This window comes from Platichthys flesus, chromosome 5 (assembly GCF_949316205.1).
Source record: "Platichthys flesus chromosome 5, fPlaFle2.1, whole genome shotgun sequence".
Taxonomy (NCBI): Eukaryota; Metazoa; Chordata; class Actinopteri; order Pleuronectiformes; family Pleuronectidae; genus Platichthys; species Platichthys flesus.
Window position 1 is genome coordinate 8,513,668 of NC_084949.1, and position 19,227 is coordinate 8,532,894.

Sequence of the window (19,227 nt, forward strand, 5' to 3'; positions counted from 1 at the left end):
AGATAAAATAAAATATTAGGTGTTTTATAATTTAAATTGAAAATATTAAGTGTATATGCCTGATATAAATAGCAATAGAAATTAAACCTCGAGAGATTGCAAATTATAATTGTAGTAATGTGAAATATTGCACATGATACATTTAAAAAACAAAGTAATATAAGCGTTAATATTTAGTAATAAATGATACATTATTGTCCAATCCTGCTCTATGATTACATATTATCAAATATATAATAAAACACGGTGTATAAAACAATAGTGTATTAGGTCCAAAAACTTAAAGTGAAAATAAAATAAAAGCATATTGTGTATTATATGGGAAGTAAACAAAATGTATAGAAAGTGTATATGGATAATGCAGAACTAGAGCCTAGAAATAACAGTAGAAGTTATAATAAACTAGGTGGCATGAGAAAATAGATTCATTAAAAAATGGCAATAAGTATAAATGACAATTGGAATACGCAATGTGGAATATTGCACACGATATTGAACACATGATGAAAAACTGAATATTATTGCACTTTACAAATGTATACAGTGTTAGTATTTTTTGTATAATAGACCAAAATCTACAAGCACTCATCTAATTAAGGACCCTCGTTCACTTTCTAATGCTTTGCTGTCGATACATTATTACATAACTTCATGCACCCCTCCCTACACGAGCACACAGCGCCACCGTGAGGCCAAGACGCATCAGTGCTGGAGGAGCTGGGCTGGGCATCAGCAGGAGCTCTGTCCACAATCCTCCCACAGATCGGATGCTGCTTGACCGTGGATCTCCCGTTGAGTGACATGTAAGCTCCTGTGTTTGTTTACCTTTGTCTTTATTTGTGTGTTTATTCTAACGAGCCGGTGCTGGTGAAATCAACTGCCTCCTCGGTTCTGACGGCGGAGACGGAGAAATGAGCATCGCGACAAGCCCAGGCTGTGTGTCGACCATAAAGAGGACAGGCGAAGCACAGACATCAGCCTCTTAACCTGGTTCCTCAACGATACGTGATGGTGATCGTTGTAAATGTGTGTTTTTGTCTCACAGAGACGTGCGTGAATGTCCTGTGGATCAATACGCGTCGGATGGCAAGTCGCTAATCAGCATCCACAGCAGACAGGCTCCACTGTAGCGAAGGTAGCGACTCTCACAACCATATGCATTGTTTATTTGCATCCTCCATATCATTACATCACAGCAGTGGATCTTTATTAAGCAAATGGACTCAGACGTGGCCTAACACGGGCTAATTTCCAGCCTCTCTCATTGGCCGACTCCAACCCATCATTAGCCTCCGCAGCCTCGCACGCACAGTTGATGGGTTGTCATTTGCAGAGGGAGGATTCATGTCTGAGAGTGATGCTGCTGGGCCGTGTGCGGCCAAGAGGAAATCTGGGCCACAGCAGAAGCCCAGGCCACAGAAAGGGTTAAGCACACAGCTACAGCCATGCATGCACACAGGCAGACACACACACACACACACACACACACACACACACAGAGAGAGAGAGAGAGAGAGAGAGAGAGAGAGAGAGAGAGAGAGAGAGAGGAGCTGCTGTCAGGTCCCATTGGAACTGAGCTGATGCACATACAGGAGATATGACAAAGTGTGCGTAATTAAATCCTGCTAATTCACCTATATGGCTGCTTCTAGAGCATGAGTCAGCAAGGCCCTGTGTGCAGATGGTGCTCCAAGAAAGGGATGACTGGCCCTGTGTCCCAGTGTAAAGAGCTGTTGTGCTAGTTTTTCGTGCAGGGAGGAACCTCACAACTGCATGGAAATCAGATAATGAAAAAAAGGAAATACATTGTTTTTGGTATCCTCTCGGTTCGTTTCCCCGACCGACTGCCTCTTTCTGGTCCAAGTGCGAGGGCCTGTTTCTGCACAGCCTCCCATCAAATTAGCTGTTCTATTCATTATTATCAATTCCATACAGCAAAATTGTTTTGGCATAGATCTGGCCCATACTGCCACACCGTCATCCGGTCCACATACAGCGTCAAATTATGTCACCTGGGCGGTCCGCTCCTGTTTGCCAGATCTGGGCCACAAGTAAGCCATAGCAATACCGCACGTCAACCAAAATGACCAAAGATGGCCCAAATGTATTTTGTGCTATGATGTTATTGGGACACGTAAGGCTCACGTCAACACCACACCTTGCAGAGAGCACCACGAGTTTGTCGGAAAAGGCCCACATTTATTTTAGGCCACATTTGCTACTTTACAACGACCCACATCTGGGTATACTGATCAGAACACAGAAATGCTATCTGTGTTCTGATCTCTCTCTTCTTAGTCATTCTCACTCCCTCCTTCCTTCTTGTGAAATATCGAGCTCCTCCTCCTCTTTTCTGTGTGTGTTTTTTTACTCTCGGAGTTGGTGACCGGGGCTACTCCGCTGAGTTAATTCGATTTGTGTGTTAAGGAGAATGATGTGTGGAATTCTGCGAGCTGTGGGTTTTTACTCATGGTTCCCATTTCATGTTGTTAGCCATAACACAGGCCGAGATAAGCGCGTCAGTGTCCTCGGGTCATACCTGAAATAGCTACAGTGCATATGACACATACACCCACACAAACACACTCACACACAAAGACACTCACACTCACACACACACACACACACATACATTCACACACACACACACATGCACCGATTAAACAGATGTTAAAGTAATGTGCATGCTCTAATTGTATGAAGCTATAGGCCTCATTCACAAGTTGTATTTGCATATCTTTTTTAACGATGGATGGATGATGGATGGATGATGGATGGATGGTCTTAGGCAGTCCTGACGCTCTTCCTGTTTCCAGCAGGATGCATTAATGGTCAAAGGTGAGCTCACGAGGCAGAAATGAGTCTGACTTCCTGGTTCCTGGTGAGCGGCGGGGGGACGCGCCATCGTCTACCCAGGGAGATGATCTTTGTGGGGAGGGACGACTGCGAGCTCATGCTGCAGGTAGGTGACTGTAATCTGTAACAGCACTGGACGCACGGCTTGGGAGCTGTCATCCATCATCCGCCCGGATGATGATCTGAAGCAGTGCAGATTAGCATGGATTACCTTGATTGACTGGATTTTGTGTGGTTTAGTCCCGCAGTGTTGACAAACAGCATGCCGTCGTCAACTACGAGCCAAACACAGACGAACACAAAGTCAAGGACCTGGGCAGCTTGAATGGGGTGAGTGTGTTGTTCATCTACCACCGCGTGTCTTTACTGCTTTATCTACTCACCGCTCAGAAAGCATGACACCATAACGTATATTAAACTGATTCTTAATATACAAACATATCCATAGGTACATCGAAATGGATTTTGGCCGCTGACATAATTCCCCCTGTCTGTACTGGCCCTTTCTCAAAGTTGAGGGTTGGGGAACAGAATCCACAGGCCTCGTTCTGCTGGGAAATAGATTCTGAAAGTCAGCTGAAGTTGTGTTTCCACCGACAGTGTTTCCATGCTGAGCTGTGGTGAAGGGAAGGCAGCACAAAGAGGAAAATGGAACCGTAACTCTGAAAGATACCCTCATGTTATTTTGACTTAGACTTTCCAAAACCTCAGGGTAGCTTCTCCTGAACCTTTCAATGTAATTGTGCACACAAGGTGAGGAGTGTGGATTTTGTTTTCCAGCACTTACAGACAAATCAAATTAGGGAGAGATCCTTTTAGGTCAGTACGGTGAAGAGGGACAAAGACCGTCTCAGTGTCTGTATGTGCATGTGAGACTACAACTGGGTGGTTACAACCCCCTGTTGTTCCAAAACTGGATAGATCTATATTTAAATAATAACTTTCACTCTATCACTATGGATCATGTTCTCAGTGTAATCATAAGCAAGAGCTATGTTATCCTTTTAAAATAAATAGCTAAGTGTGTCTTATTTCTTTGGTCTAATATGTGTAACTTCTACGATCAGTCAAAATAAAGTGTACATTTTTTTTTAAACATCCTTTGTGACAATGTTAAAGAAAGTTTAAAAAATCCATAGATCCGCCCCCTGGTCCAGATCCACACATATTTTAATGGATTCTTCCCTGACTCATACCACATCTTTCCACCAAGTTCCATGGAAATCCATTCTGTTGCTTTCGTGTAATATAGCTAACTAACAAAGAAACAAACCGACAGGTGAAATCCTAACCTCCATGGTGGAGTTCATTATAATTCGAATCATGAAATATCTGTTTAAAGTAAATTAGATAAGGACTTTGTGTTAGCTTCCATTAAATAATTAAGGAACAAACACTAGTGAGATACATCAGCAGACCCTGAGCTTAAACTACACTCATCTTTTTCTTGCAGACATTCGTCAATGACGTGAGAATTCAGGAGCAGATCTACGTCACGCTGAAAACCGACGACAAACTGAGGTTTGGATACGATATCCTTTGAACGTGCTCGTGTTTTTCTCTGTCAGAACCCAGTGGGTGTCACTGCGTAAGGTCAGTGAACACGGACGACACCGTAACCGTATATGTTCTTGAATGGCTGTGAATGCTAACTGCTCTGTGGGCTGCTGTATAATAGATGAGGCGATCAGTGCATGTTTCTCACCCCTGCGTAGAGCTCGCTGTCTTTTACTTTTCTTAACCTGCCTCACATACCAACCTGTTCACTGTGGTACGAGGAGAGATGCATATTCCCGAAGAAGCCCTGAAGGTCAGACGCTCCACTCCACAGTGCATGCAGTGAGAAAACCTGTATCTGAAGTTTAGATCTTGACTGACAGTGTAAATACAGTGTGTCCGCTCACAACAGGACAGCTGGATATCTTCTGTCCTTGTGGAAATAACAGAGAGATGGATTTTTGTCAAAGAGAACAAAGAGCTCTGCTGAACTGGAGAAGTTAATATCATGATTTATGATTCTGCCGTGTCATCACAGCGAACTGCCCAGGAAGCTGCAGCCAACACAGAATTTCAAGTAGCTCAACATAGTGATCAGTGTTAATATTCAGCACATCTCTTCAGTTATATTCTGTTACTAAGATCAAAAACGAAAAACAAAAGAATGTTCTGTATATCCCTTGGTTGTAGCTCTGCCATTCTACATTATCCAGCATTTGCCTCCATCAGTTTAAACTCGCCTTGCCCTTGTCTCCTCCGTCAGCACGAGAAATTCAGCAGCCAGCTTCAGCTGAACCAGAAGAGGCCCCCAAAAGGTGTAGCCTCTAAACCTGAGGTGAAACCTCCTGAAGCAGCGGCAGCACCCGTGTGCGAGGCGACCGCCGCTAAGCCCCCTGAGGCCAGCAGGACGGAGGACAAGACCACAGGTGATCATCCAAGACAGGTTGCACAGTCCCTGGTTACAATACTGCATCAACTTATGAATGGTATAGTGTTGACCTTTCCTTTACAGGCCACAGCTACGTCAATGCACATCACAATCTTGAGCTGCAGGAATCTTTACATATGCGTACACATGGCGTCTAGGCTGCAACTTAAACACTCCCCCCTATATGATTACATAGATATGATGGGAGTGATGAGCAAATACTTGTAAGCCCCCGTCGGAGCCTACAGGTGGATGCTGGGGTGGTGTAGGGGCTGAAGCAACTGGCAGCAATTCTGACGCAGCAGTGGGGCAAGCAAAGGGAGGGATGGGGGATTTTCTCTGCTTAAATAGACCGCCTTATAAGGTGTTTGTGTATTATAGATGATTGTTGAGAGTGAGGTATGTCACATGATGTATGTCACATGATTTGGAGCAGCGAAGCTCGAGTTAGCTGCCTGAACTAGGCGTTGCTCCATTTAGCACCTTTAAAAACAGGGATTTCAAAGTGCTTCGGCAGACAAAACAGGGGTAATGCTTAAGAAGACGACACCACATAAAAGCAAGTAAATACAAATAAAAAGCATAACATATATAAAACATATCATAACGAAAGAACGTCATCACATAAAGGCAAGTCTGTAAAATGGGTTTTCAGAAGTGATTTGAAAGAAGTCACAGAATCTGTGAGGCTTATCTCCTCATGCAGGCCAAAGCAGGGTCACCTTTAGCGATGTTAGCTGACAGAAGATTAACTGACAAAAACTTTGTAAATTTCTGTGAATTTCTTGATTTTATGCTGTTAGTCAGACAGGCCAACCCATTTCAATTCCTAAATTTGAGCTACAGAAAGTTTGTATTGTTACTTTTCAGTTTTCGAACAATTCAAAAATGAAATAATGAATCCATGCATAAAAAATGTATGCAGTTATGTCATTCCCTTGTAAAACCAACCGACTTGTTGTATTTGCCAGGGGATGTTTCAGCTTTGCAAAGGGGCACCCCCCTCTATGGCCAGCCTGCCTGGTGGGGAGATGGAGACCGTAATGGCCAACAACCAGGGAGGCCTGAGGACAAGGCCTCTGAGCAGAAGAGAGAAAAACCAGATTTTTCAAACTGCGCCTCGCAAACGACCTCCAGTCAGGAGCCGAGCTACTTTGAAATCCCAACCAAGGACACTCCCTCAGCTGGTAAGGTGAGTGGCGGGTCCCCCTCACGAGAACCAGAGGCTGACTCGTCTGCTGCTGCGGAGCCTGTTCATGGCCACGCCTCCTTCACCATCGAGTTCGACCCCGGGGCGTTGGCTAAAGTCCCCGTCAAAGATCGAGTTGCAAAGGTAGGGCCAGAGACCAGGCCCCGTCCTAAACGACCTGTCGGGGAGGAGCTGAGTCCACTGCAAACGGCCATGGTTGCGGCGGAGGTCAAAGTCGCTGACTGGCTGGCCCAGAACGAGCTGCCGCTGGCTCTCAAGGAGACGGTCGCAGAGGACGACGGGGAAAGTGTGAAGAGTGATGTTCCTGTACAGCTAAAGAGTCTTAAAGGTGGGTGTGTGTGTTTGTGTGTGTGTGTGTGTGCAGCATCTCTCACCATCGCGACCGAACATCACTTGCCTGGATGATATTTTTTCCTGCTTATGAGGTTTAGTCTCTTTCTTACCCATGAACCTCTCTCTCCCGTACCAGGTAGTAAACATGAGGACGGCACACAGAGCGACTCAGAGAACGCACTGGGAGAGCAGCGGAGGGATCGTCCGTGGGGCCTGTGGGGCGGCGCAGGGATGAAGATCAGAGAGGGTCGAGCTAACGTGCCAGAGGGGCTCTTTGCGGAGGAGGACAGTCCTGCGCGCCGTCGCAAGTCTTCAACCTCCAAAGCCACAGGTGGATTCCTGGAGAGGCGATGCGGTTCGGCACCACACCAGCAGAGCGCACATGACGAGAACCATCAGCATGGAGATGATTATAGCGACAGAGGGACCTATACCATTGACTTGGAGAATGGAGATCAGGAAGAGGAGGAGGCCAGGAAAATGATCGACAAGGTGAGGAAGAGGAAAGTTGCAATATGCTGAAGTGTTGAGTTTGCCTCTGTTATGTCACGGAATAATTTGTGTGTGTGTATCGCAGGTGTTTGGTGTGGATCAGCAGGAGGCTGTGTGTGTGTCGAGGCCGGGAGGCCAAAGAGAGAGAGTCACCTCCCAGAGGGCTGGGGGGATGGGAGAGAGAGGGAAGCCTGGACGCATGGAGGCAGAGGTGCACATAGTCCCAGTGATTTTAAAGCCCGGTCCAAATGCTGTGTGTATTTATGTCTCATGTTATTTTGAATGTATACCTGCAATCTGTGTGGGACAAGATAAACCATTGAAAGAATAACAAACAGGATCTGCTTCTCTGTTTAAATGCTGACATTTTCCCTCTGGTATCTTTTGTGCTGTCTTTGTCCAGGTGCTCTCTGAGGAACTGGTGGTGGGTGGTCCTCGCTGGGTCTCACAGTGGGCTACTTTGGCTGCCAGTCACATCAGGACAGATCCTGAGGGGTCGGGAGGGGAGAGTCACGTCATGATGACAGAGGACAGAGGTGTGTAGGACCGTCAGCTCATCTGAGCAGGGAAGGATTTTTTGGTCGGTCGACTCATTTGTAATATTACAGGGTTTCCATTGGGTCCTGAAAAGCTGAGAAATAAATAATCAGATTTTAGACTTAACTTAAGTACTTAAGTATGTTTAACTATTACATACCAACACTTTTAGGTTGGTCTTCATTATGTTAAAGTTTAGATAATGCCTCTTCGGTTGTGCTTTAAAAGTATGTCATACATATTTGGTTCTCAGAGATACACGTATAAGCACAATGTAATAAAACTACAAACGTGACCGATATTAAACTGATAACTGGTCATCTACAAATACCATGCTCTTACTGTACGTTCAACAGTAGATTATGGGAAAGACTATATACATCTTCCGTCTCTGCCTCTAGTTTGTGACATAACATGGGGTGTTGAGTTAATTCGGATATTACTGCTATGGGGCAGTGTGAGTGATTCTGGGACTCTGATATTCCTTCATTTCTATCGCACTCGATATAGGTCTTCATTTCTATTCTTTTTGGTCTGAAAAAGTCTTGAATTTAACTTGTTGAAACCTGCAGAAACCCTGTATCAGCTAAAAGTTTCCAATTCTATTGAATTGAGTCACTTTTCCATTCAGTTTGACATTTGCAGGAGAAATAACACAGTCTTCCTTGTAAAAATGGAAATTTGAACTCATGCACACTGCAGCTAAAAACTCATCATTCAAAAGACCAGTAGATTATTGTGGCCAATGTTAGCAAGCTTTGGATAAATTGCTATGTAACTAGGTTTACATTAAGGTATTGTTACATAGTGCTATGACTGGACTACCTTAGGTAATGTTACGCTTCTCTGAGATTAGTGAACGAAAGAACACATTCCCATTGAGGCTTTTGTATATGACCCTTAACCATATTTTTCAGTTTCAGGATAATCCACTAATAATCGATTTTCTCTCCATTCAGCTGAAATAAGTGAGTCCAGCCACTCAGCTTCCTTTGCCTCCTCAGGCTACACAGAGCGTAAGAGGAGGACCCTACCCCAGCCGCCCGGTGAGGAGCTCACCCTGGGAAGAAGGACTCCGGGGTCAGGCCTGCGTACAGACATGGGAGAGAAACAGGACACAGAGCTACAGGAGAAGGAAAACCAAGACGAGAAGATGGTCAGGGGGAAAAATCACCCCTGTGGAGGCGTGGGTAGTCACAGCGGGAGCCCGAGTCGCTCCTCACCAGCCAAGTCACAGGACAGTGGCGGTGGGAGATCGGCTCAGTCAGGCGTGTTGACTAAGCTTCCCCCTCGTCCATTAACCAGCGGCGAGAGGAGAATGGAGGAGGCGAGGAAGAGGAAAAAGGAGGAGGAGAAGGCGAGGGAGAGTGTCGGGAAACCGTTATTTAGGCAGGAGAGTTTTACTGTGGAGAAACCAAGCACCAATGTGCCCAACGAGCTCATTCCACGTATTGATGGACTGACAGGCAGCAGAACTCAGGGTAGGGAGACTGGCATCGATGGCGGCACAGTGCAGAAGGACTCGGAGGCCGTGGCAGCCTTTTTAGAGACCACTATTTCAGACCAGGGTGATCCACCAAGTCAGTCCATCGAAGGCTCCATGTCACCAGAGTCGGACGTGGACACCACCAGCACAGTCAGCCAGGCTGATGGGGCGAGGAAAGTTGTCCAAAGACGCAGGATCCTTGCTGGACAGCAGAAGGAAAAAACAGTAGTGTGCTCATCCAGCAAGGTGCCTACAGGAGGCAGAGACAGTCAGGACAGGAGGGTCAAGACTAGAACATCTGGCCCTCCGCCACGCAGTCGCCCATGGACTTCCTTGGACCTCACTGACGATGACGTCAACTCCAACTCCCTCCCTTCAGACTCCCAGCCCAACAGGAACTCACATCCCAGGGCACAAACAGTGGGGGCAAGCACCAAGTCCAGTCGGGCTAAGGTCTCCCAAACCCCTGCCTCTTCTACAACGAGTAAAACCATCAGTGCCCCCAAGCCAAGGCCCACTAGGTCGTCCCTACTGAGACGAGCCCGGATGGGGGATTCATCTGACACCGAGCCGGCTGATATCGACCGGATGTCAATAGCCTCTGAGGCCTCCACCGCTAGTTCCACATCCAGGACAGGGATGGCAAGAAGGGGAATGTCCAGGATAGAGGCTTTGGCACAGCCGAGAAGGCCGAGGGTGGGCTCCCCGTCAGCCCAGAGCGACTCAGAGGCCACTGTGACAAGGAGTAGAGGTCTGGGGGCCCGCAGCGTGGCAGGAGATTATAATATCAGACAAGGACTAAGAGGACCCAATGCGGCGTCAGTGTCTGGACCAAGAGCCAGGGCAAACAGCGCCTCCAAGCTTCCTGACAAGAGTAGAGCTGGCTCCACGTATGGACATGTCACGCCTGCATGTAAGTGTTTATAAGAAAATCTCCTCAGTCAATATTACAATGAAAGCTTCCACTTTCTAAAATTACTCTCTTTTTTAAATATGCAATTTTTGGGATAGAAAAGATTGCAAGCACCATACCAGTGCAATAACTTCTACCTAACACCAATAATTTATCTATATATAATATCCATGTTTGGTTTTTATAATTGTTCTGCTGAAACTGATCAAGTTATACTCTTGCAATAAAGGGAATAAATCTATCTATCTATTGAAAATGCTATTCTTCCCTCAGCTGGCACACGATGGCGCCGCGTGCCCGTTGAGTACGCCTCAACCTCAGAGGACGACTACGGCTCGAACCGCCACGTTTCCAAGCAGGGCAGCACACAGCCGTTTCTGTCAACTCGAGTGGCCCAGCTCGGGGGTTCGGCTCCAGCTACCCCCAATCCTGCCGGCCTGACTGGCCTGAAGCAGCACTCCAGAGAGCAGGACGAGTACATGAGAGACTGGACAGCACACAGCGAGGAAATAGCCAGGTAGGGGAGAGCGGGGTAGTGAGACAGTTTTTACATTTGCTCCCCTCTAGGTGAGCTAAAATTATATATCAATAAAATGTACACATTTCCCATTAATTGAGGATGTTTCCTATCAATGGAAAGGTTGTCTTCCTGGTGTATAGTTTCTTGGCTTTTCTTATGTTTATGACATTAAAAATAAAACATATATAATGTAATATAACACTAAAATATGTTTTAAGACTAAACTTCACTTGTGCTTGATGTCTCACTTTACCCCACAGCCACCATTTTAGAAAAAACATCTGTTAGCAATTCGGGCTAATCTTCAGCTAGCATCGATCACATGGTTTTATATGTTGGAAGTTCACCAACATCTATGATATACGTTTTTCTACCTGATTCAATATGTTTTGACACAACAGTTGATTAAGTTCAAACAAGAAAATGTACTTTATTTACAGCAAAAAACACTTTTTTTGAAAAACCCACTTACCACAGCACCAGCACCAACTTCTCCTTCATGGCAAGGGGGGGATGGGAGGGGTTTAAAAATATAATGGTCAAATGTGTTCCTTTGCCTAGATACAGGGGGTGTCTCACATTACCCGATGTCTCACCTTACCCCGCTCTCCCCTACACAAGTGAGAGGAACTCAAATGTAGCTGGAGAGCAGCGATGAGTCACGATAGCTGTACTAGAATATACTGCTTCTGCTGTTGTAATAATTCAGGAAAGATTTCCTGTATCCTGCTTTCTATTTGAAAATCTCTGAGAAAACTTGGAGAAACTATTACAGAAAGCCAGGAAGAAAGATATCCTACATGCGTATCATCAATGATTTGTATTTGTTCATCAGGATCAGCCAGGACCTTGCCCAAGACCTTGCCATGCTCGCCAGAGAAATCCACGATGTGGCAGGAGAGATCGACTCAGTCAGCCCTGCAGCCACTGATCCAGGACCTTTGGTAAAGTCAACACATTCTACAAAACCAAAGATCAGCAGAAGTTTATTTATCTGCTGCACTTGATCATTATAGAATGTATTTGTTTTTCTTAACCCTGTGCCACCCATATTAAATGTATTGATACAAACATTTCTCATACCAGAGGTTATGTCACAATATAATTTTTGGATGTGTCTTGATTCTGATTTAGTTGGAGGAGGGTGTTTTCGATGACAGCTCGGACCTTGTTGGTCCCTCCGCAGATCTTGGACCCAACGGGCGCTCCGTGGAGCTGCGGCCCCGAGCTTCTCGTGGACAGAGCTCCCGCTCCATCCGCAGACAGACGTGGAACAGAGAGGATGTGAGTCTGGGCTTCAGTATTCAGCACAGCTCTATCTTTAAAAGTGTGAGACCATTTCCCTCCCAGGAAGACACAGACACGCTAATACATGTACATGCCTTTATCTCCAGCAGGCTGGACTGCTGTAACACTGCTCTGTCTGGTGTGTTTACTGAATGGCTTTGCTTCATCTAACCCTGTAGACATGTTAAAAAAAAACTTATGCCTTCTCGGTCCCTGAGATCCTCTGACTGAAACCTTTTTGTCGTATCTGATGTCAGAACTAAAAAGCACGGCGAGCCAGACTTTATTAATTACTCCCCTAAACTATGGAGCACTTTCTCTGCACATCTTAGACTCTAAATGTGATGACAGATTCAAAAGAAACCTTAAGACACGTCTTTTTCACAATAGCCTTCTACTGACATGCTGGTTTTTTTTGTTGCTTTATCTCATACTCCTTAAAGAAACGTTTTACCCAATGGCTGTTTTATCCTGGCCAATGTTAGCTTACCCTGCTATTTATATTTAATTTTATCCTTATTTTGTTTTATTAAAATGTCATCATTGCTTTCACATTAAGTACTTAGTTTTGCATTTAGGCCTAAACTGTTCCTTACAAATACAGTTTATTGTTTGTATTTATTATAAAGTGGAAACAAATTAGCCTAGTTCACACAACTGTGATGTGTGCACAGTGTTTAAAGTAGCCCGGCATTCAATTCACCTCCATTCTTTGGTTACTTATGACAGTAGTACACAGTTAGAAGATATCAACTGAACTCTTGTTGCAAAAGACTGCCACTAGAGGGAGCTTACTACATGCCAACTTCACTCCCTCCTTAGCAGACAAAACTCTTCGGCTTCTGATTGGACAAAAATCAAAGCATGAGATGATATAAAACAGTTTTTTTAATATGGCTCTTATTTGGCTTATTCAGCTTCTGTGGTTTCTTACTCATGTTACACATCTACGTTACGCAGTCATTACACACTGTTAAATAAGAGTTGTGTTTCTTTATATCAACCATCAGGCGGTGCTAGACGGTTTATTCCTAGCGTCTGTGACTCAACTGTCGACAAGGATACGTCAGTCTGTTGACAAAACAGGCTGCAAAATCAGGTGAGCATCCACCAGACAGGACAAGGAATTATTGTACTGTAAACCATTGTGAATTTAATACACACCACACTCAGAAAACAGCAAATGCAAGGTAGATTTGCCAAAAGCGAACATTTTGTATATTGTTTGAATTTCCCTGTCTGTTTTATGTTGGAACTAGGATAACAAGCAGAGTTTGAGTGGCACATCACAAAGGTTTACTCTGACAACCGCACACTTATCTTATTATAACTCACAGGATGACAACTCAAAGGCCTTTTTTTCATTCTACAATCTGCAGACACTGCCTGAATTAAATCACCTTAGCAGTCCAATAACAAGAGCAGTCAACAATCAAGAGCTATATTAAACATTTCTTTCACATCTTTTACTTTCATCTATTTTGGTACCTGCCTGCCCTCCAGGATCCTCTTCAAGGATAGAGAGCGGAAATGGGAAGAGATTGAGAGCAAGCTGCAGGCGGAGCACGACTCCTTGCTCCAGAAGACCTCCAACAAGGTGACAGCAAGTGAACTCCTTACACCGTCTCTTTTATCTAGTAATGGACTCTGAAGTAGACATTACAGCAATATTTACATCCACACTAGCAGCAAATGTTTTTGAGTAGTCTGGGGTTTGTTCCGTTCAGGATGAGTTCTTATGTGGTCCCCTCGGTTTTTCATGAGTGTTCCCATGATATTGACATTTGGGGTTTTAAATTAACCCCAAATTCAGTGTTGAATCTGTTTAGTTCAGTGTAAACCCGACTTAGCAAATTCCGGACTAGAAAATTAGTTGTGGTTGACGTTGCCATGAACACACAGTTGACGTAATCAACTGTCAGTCACATTGATGAGTCTCAGCCTCCGCCGCCACCACTGAAGGGTACTGGTCACCTATTTATTCAAACGTGGCTAATATTGAATTTATTGTTGATCCAAACTTGACACTGCACTTTCTGTGGCCCTCAGCGATACTCCTGCCAAGTGTGAAGCCAATAGGATTAGCAGTCTGCGTGATATACGAGTCTCAGACAGACAGAGACAAAGATTTCTGGAATAGTAGATAGATGTCTCAACAACTGTGGGATACAATCACTTAACTTAGACCACCATCAGGTCTAAATCTCACTTTTTCCACTTTTTGTCCGCACAATACTATTAACATTCCCATAAGCCTTGACTCTACTCCATGTTTAGTGCTAATTAGTTAGCTTTTTTTTCTGTCTTGTTTCAGAAAATGTGTGGTAATGATTTCCCTGCAGGCTCAAAATCTGCTTTGTTTCTCTATAATAACAAGATAGATCAATATTGTGCACTTTCCACCAGAACAATCTCAAGGTCCTGCGGTGCCTGTGCAAAAGAAAATAACTAATAACAATGCCAATGTAAAGTAATAAAGTGTTTGTGTGCTTGTGTGAGTGTGTGCATGTGCGTGCATGCATACAAAATAACTCAACAAAGCATTAATAGATTGTCACGAAACTTTGTGTGAATATTACTTGGGAGTGTCTCTCCAGATGATTCCCCTTTAGAGTTGATCAGTGTGGATATGTGTGTGGGGGGAGGACACCCCTGCAGTATAGAACTATGTGCTTGTTGTGGCACACAGCAAAAGTACCTACCGAGTTTATGCTGCTTGACTGTCGAAGACCGTTACATCTTAAAGGATGAATTTTTGGTCATTTTGGTTTATCCCTCTTCAAATTGCCTACTGGCTCGGAGACATATAACATCGATATCATTGTATTACTTTGTCAGTATAAGTGTTTGGGATTGTTCAGATGGGAAGTACAAGGATTTTCAGCCATCTGTTTTCCCCCCTCAAATGAAAGCAATATTCTTCTGTATATTTGACCATAATGTGCTGATGTTTTAGGAAGAATAAGGACAACAAAATGTATCGACTGCTCTTCGACTGCACTATTTTGAAACTCATCCAGTGCATTTGTATTCAGTCATCAGATACTGGAATATCAGGAAAGTCTAGACAGCCTAATCGTTGGCGGAAATGCATTTTCTGCACATTTTGCCCTAGAGTTTATCTACACCAGTAATTCATTAGCTTTTCAAAGGAATTGAATAATACCATACAGTTTCAAATCCTTCACAAACCAGACAATATGTGATTAATTACTTGAGCAATCACAGAGAGTGCTGGAAAAAGAAAAAGACTTATGAGCAGTTGTTAAGGGTGTAAAAAGTTAGAGTCCACAAAATGTCTGCCTCGCCCCGGAGCAGGCTCATAAATCGTGCCTTTAACCCAGCATGGCCTCGTTTGAACCCCTGAAAAGATATGTCTACCCACGGCACAAGTCAAAGGGCTCATAAAGCATGGCTGAGGGCGCACGACGCCAAACTTATTCCTGCAGCAACGAGGAGCTGAATCCAGGCAATTTATTCGCTCAATCACATCATAGACCGACCTTCATTTTTCATTTCTGCTCTCCTAACAGGAGATTTCACACATTCTTCAGGACCTGAAGAGAGTGGAACGACAGCTGCTAGGTAATAGAGGCTTTTCTTTAGTGTTCACAGGTTCCTAACATAGAAAGGCTAAAGTGATATTCAAACACAACCATTTTAAATTTTTTTCTTCTATTTAACAGTCATTGACATGATGGTGGACCCGGACGGCACCCTGGACGCCCTGACCTCCCTGGGCATCACCAGTCCTCTGGCTGACAAGAAGCTCAGCCCTGGTTCTCAGCAGGAGGCGGCGCACCCTGGAGCTGAAGCTTTGTCCTTCTCCCACTTATCCTCCAGGCCTGAAGGAGTGACCTCTGAAGCCCGTATATCCTCAGACCACGCTGAGGTGACAGGGCGAGACCCAGGCCCCCAGCAGAGCCCCAGATCCTTCAACTGACTCACTATGGACATAATTCAGAGAATGCACCCTTTATTTTAGGCAGTACACTGAGCTTAGCTTGGTGTGAGGTTATTGTCTCGGTTTCATGTCCAGTAACAGACAGGAGGGTGATGCTTATCATGTGGTAAAGACTGAGTGTCATCTGTCTGCCAAACTGAATCATGTTACTGTTAAAGTCCTAAATAGCAGCTCTTAGGATGTGAGATGCACAGTATGAAAACACGTCAGCATTAATGGGGGCTCATGACTAAGCTACGACATAACATACATTAACCAATCTGTGTTTTTGTGTTGCAGCTAGTCCTTATTATCCTTGAACTCATTTGAAAAAATAACGGATGTAGAAAACGGTAGAAGATGACAGGACGTGATGTTAAAAGTTGACGTGAAAATTCCTGCTTAGATCCAGTTTCCGCGTTTTCTTCATATATCAAAGCATCTCTGACTTTTGCCAAAGGTGAAACTCAGTCATGCCAATTAATTACCTTCAAATCATCGCATAGGATTCATATCAAAGTCAAAGTTTGTCAGTCAGTAGTCCTTGGGCCAATGCATGGAAAGATGCAATGGATTCAGCAGAGCTTCGTGTGAAAAACGTTCTTTAATCCTGCCATAGAATTATTTATTGAAAATATATATTGTTGGCCTGTTGCAAATGCGTCCCCCAAGCTGTTCCCAGTAATGATTTTCCATTTTTAAAAAGCCATAGTGCTTGTTGGAAAAGAACTGGGTGTGTACAGTATGTACCTGTGTAAATGTTTCTTATAGTTAAATTCAAAACTCTCATCCATGCCTTTTTTAATTTTGGTGATGTCATTTAAATCAAGTGAAGACAAAGAGACCCTGTGTGTAGATACCAAATCAAATGTAGCTCCCAGAAAAACATGCTTTTCCTCTTCCAAATGTATTTTGTCACAAGTGCCCTGGAAAAAAACAATCAGAATAGAGAGAAGAGACGCTACAGGAGATGTATATATATAGAGAGTGAGAGTGAGAGAGAGAGAGCGGAACTTGTTTCTTTGCACATTTCAAAGCTGATATTTAGTACATTAATCTCCTCTCTGAGGGAATAGGACATGACGTGCCCCCATGACGCTCCTTTATCATGTCGGTGTCCTCGACCAAAAACAAAGCAGGGTTTAAAACCAGCCGTCTGTCCACGAGCGTTTTGTCCAGTTTCTGTCTGATCACAAACAAACTGTGGTGTTTGAACCAGCATTGACAGGAGCTGAGCCTCCAACTCCTGCAGCTGCATTTTATCTCCAACCGATGCAATGGAAGGACGGGCGACTGTGATGACTGTAGGTTTTTCCAATGTCTTGCCTCATACCGATGTTTACACATGAATGTAACCTGATCAGAACTGTTGAAAACATTTTAGCCAAAACGACTTTATTAATAAAGATTAATGACTGCATTTTGTGCTCTGCGCCTATTGTACTTTGTCTTAAAATCTTGTTTGAGCCTTTTGGAGAATATTGTTTGGATGTTTTGTATGAATTTGATTTCCTTTTTATTTAATTAACCTTTTTCTTTGTAACAATGTTGACCTTGCAATACCTGTGTCTCATTTCCAATAAAATGCATGATAATCTTAGACTATTTGTTCTTTGCTTTTTTTGTACACAATCGAATGTTCTGTTCTCTTTGTCTGTGTTAATGCTCTGGAGCAACTTCATGATGATTCCTGGTTATTAGTGAGTCCTCCTCAACCAGTTCTATAATATAAGGACAGATTTTATTGTTTGTGTGCTGGATGTTGTATGCTGATCTTTTTATTAACAGTCTGTGGTGTAGTGTGAAGTTTAAAAACTTGACCTTCATCCTGCCTGGTTTATGTGCACCGAAGACGGTTTTCCTGAATGAAACATAATTTGCTTTGTCACTGTTCACATGTAAAAAAGTTCACTACTTCAGCTTGATATAAACCATTGCAGCAACACAACGCATATTGTGATAGTATTTACAAAGAAAAGGTGTTGTTGCCATGACAGAGATCAGCACCTTGACAACTGTAAATGTCTGTGTTAGTCCGATTGGATGAAATATAAATAACCACATTATCAAAATGATCTGGCCATGATCTTGACCCGTGGTTCAACCCAGTTGCTGACTGCAGGTGTAGTTTGTCTGAGGACGTAGAACTAGATTCAACTCGGTCTGCCGACTGAGGGTCACGGTACCCCTCCGCCACCACCAGACCGGAACACCTTTTTATTCCATTTCAATTCATATGAATGTATCACGTGTTCAAATTGAACAATACTCTGAACTTCACTCCCCAAGGACTAGAATAATACATTTATTAAATATGAGGCATCGTTAAAAATGCCATGTGGGGTTTTGTTCCTGTTTACATTCAATTACTCCGAAAAATGCATTGTGTGTGCCCTTGATGTCTAACAAATGAATGTTGTTTTTTTTTTTCGTTTGACAGCTACATTGTTTACTTCCCAGTTTCCATCCCCGCAGGCTTCTTGTTAACGTGATACACAGTTTGCACAGCGGCATAAAATTGCTTGTAAGCAGAGGTGGCATTAATCAAGCTTCACTGAACTAATGAATGTGATCATGTCAAAAGGATTAGAGGTTGGATCAGTGGATAGTGTGAGATCATTACCAGGCATTTGTATAGCAACAACTGTGTGTGAAAGCGTACGCATTTAGTCTTCTTGCTTCTGCCTGACAGCAAACCCAACGTGGAGCCACACATGATAGCATCATTAATACAGACCAAAAAAACACAGGGGAACACAAGATGAATATTCTACTCTCTTGAGCTCTACCTGCTCGATCAGCACCAAACTTGAGCCTTCAAAAACTGACAAGACATGGCTGGTTGGTGAACATGGTAACTTTAAGCTCAAGCCAAATGTTTACCTTGGGAGCTTGTAAAAATGAATAAAAGAGGAGTGAATACTGGACTTATATCAGCAAGGTGAACAGAAACATGGTGTCAGGTTTTGTTTGGACCCCAAAGCAGCGACTGACACAGGGAGTTGTATTGCTCAACAAAAAGCTAGAGGAGCAGGCAGTGGAGCAAAGAGCAGGCTGGCTATAGCAGATTCAAGGGGCGGCCCGAGGGATGAGCACACGGAAAACCCACCTGAGAACAGGTTAAAACAAAAAACACAAGCTAAATGAGAAACACTGCAAAACTGGAAGCTAAACAATAAGGCACTTCAATTATACTGAAGAATCACTGAGAGGAGGAACACAGAG

At 43.8% G+C, this 19,227-nt stretch overlaps 1 protein-coding gene across 1 annotated transcript; it reads left to right on the forward strand.

Annotated features, from left to right (window-relative positions):
• The first annotated feature begins 698 nt into the window (after positions 1–698).
• cep170ab (centrosomal protein 170Ab) lies at positions 699–17,562 on the forward strand. The gene is made up of 19 exons (XM_062386931.1): positions 699–803; positions 1,046–1,135; positions 2,820–2,962; positions 3,097–3,186; positions 4,310–4,388; positions 4,608–4,666; positions 5,117–5,279; positions 6,253–6,819; positions 6,961–7,316; positions 7,402–7,527; positions 7,720–7,852; positions 8,813–10,252; positions 10,526–10,769; positions 11,608–11,716; positions 11,907–12,056; positions 13,070–13,158; positions 13,563–13,656; positions 15,593–15,644; positions 15,746–17,562. The coding sequence occupies exons 3-19, from the start codon at positions 2,858–2,860 to the stop codon at positions 16,000–16,002; spliced, it is 4,113 nt and encodes a 1,370-aa protein (XP_062242915.1). The 5' UTR covers positions 699–803; positions 1,046–1,135; positions 2,820–2,857; the 3' UTR covers positions 16,003–17,562.
• Positions 17,563–19,227: the final 1,665 nt, after the last annotated feature.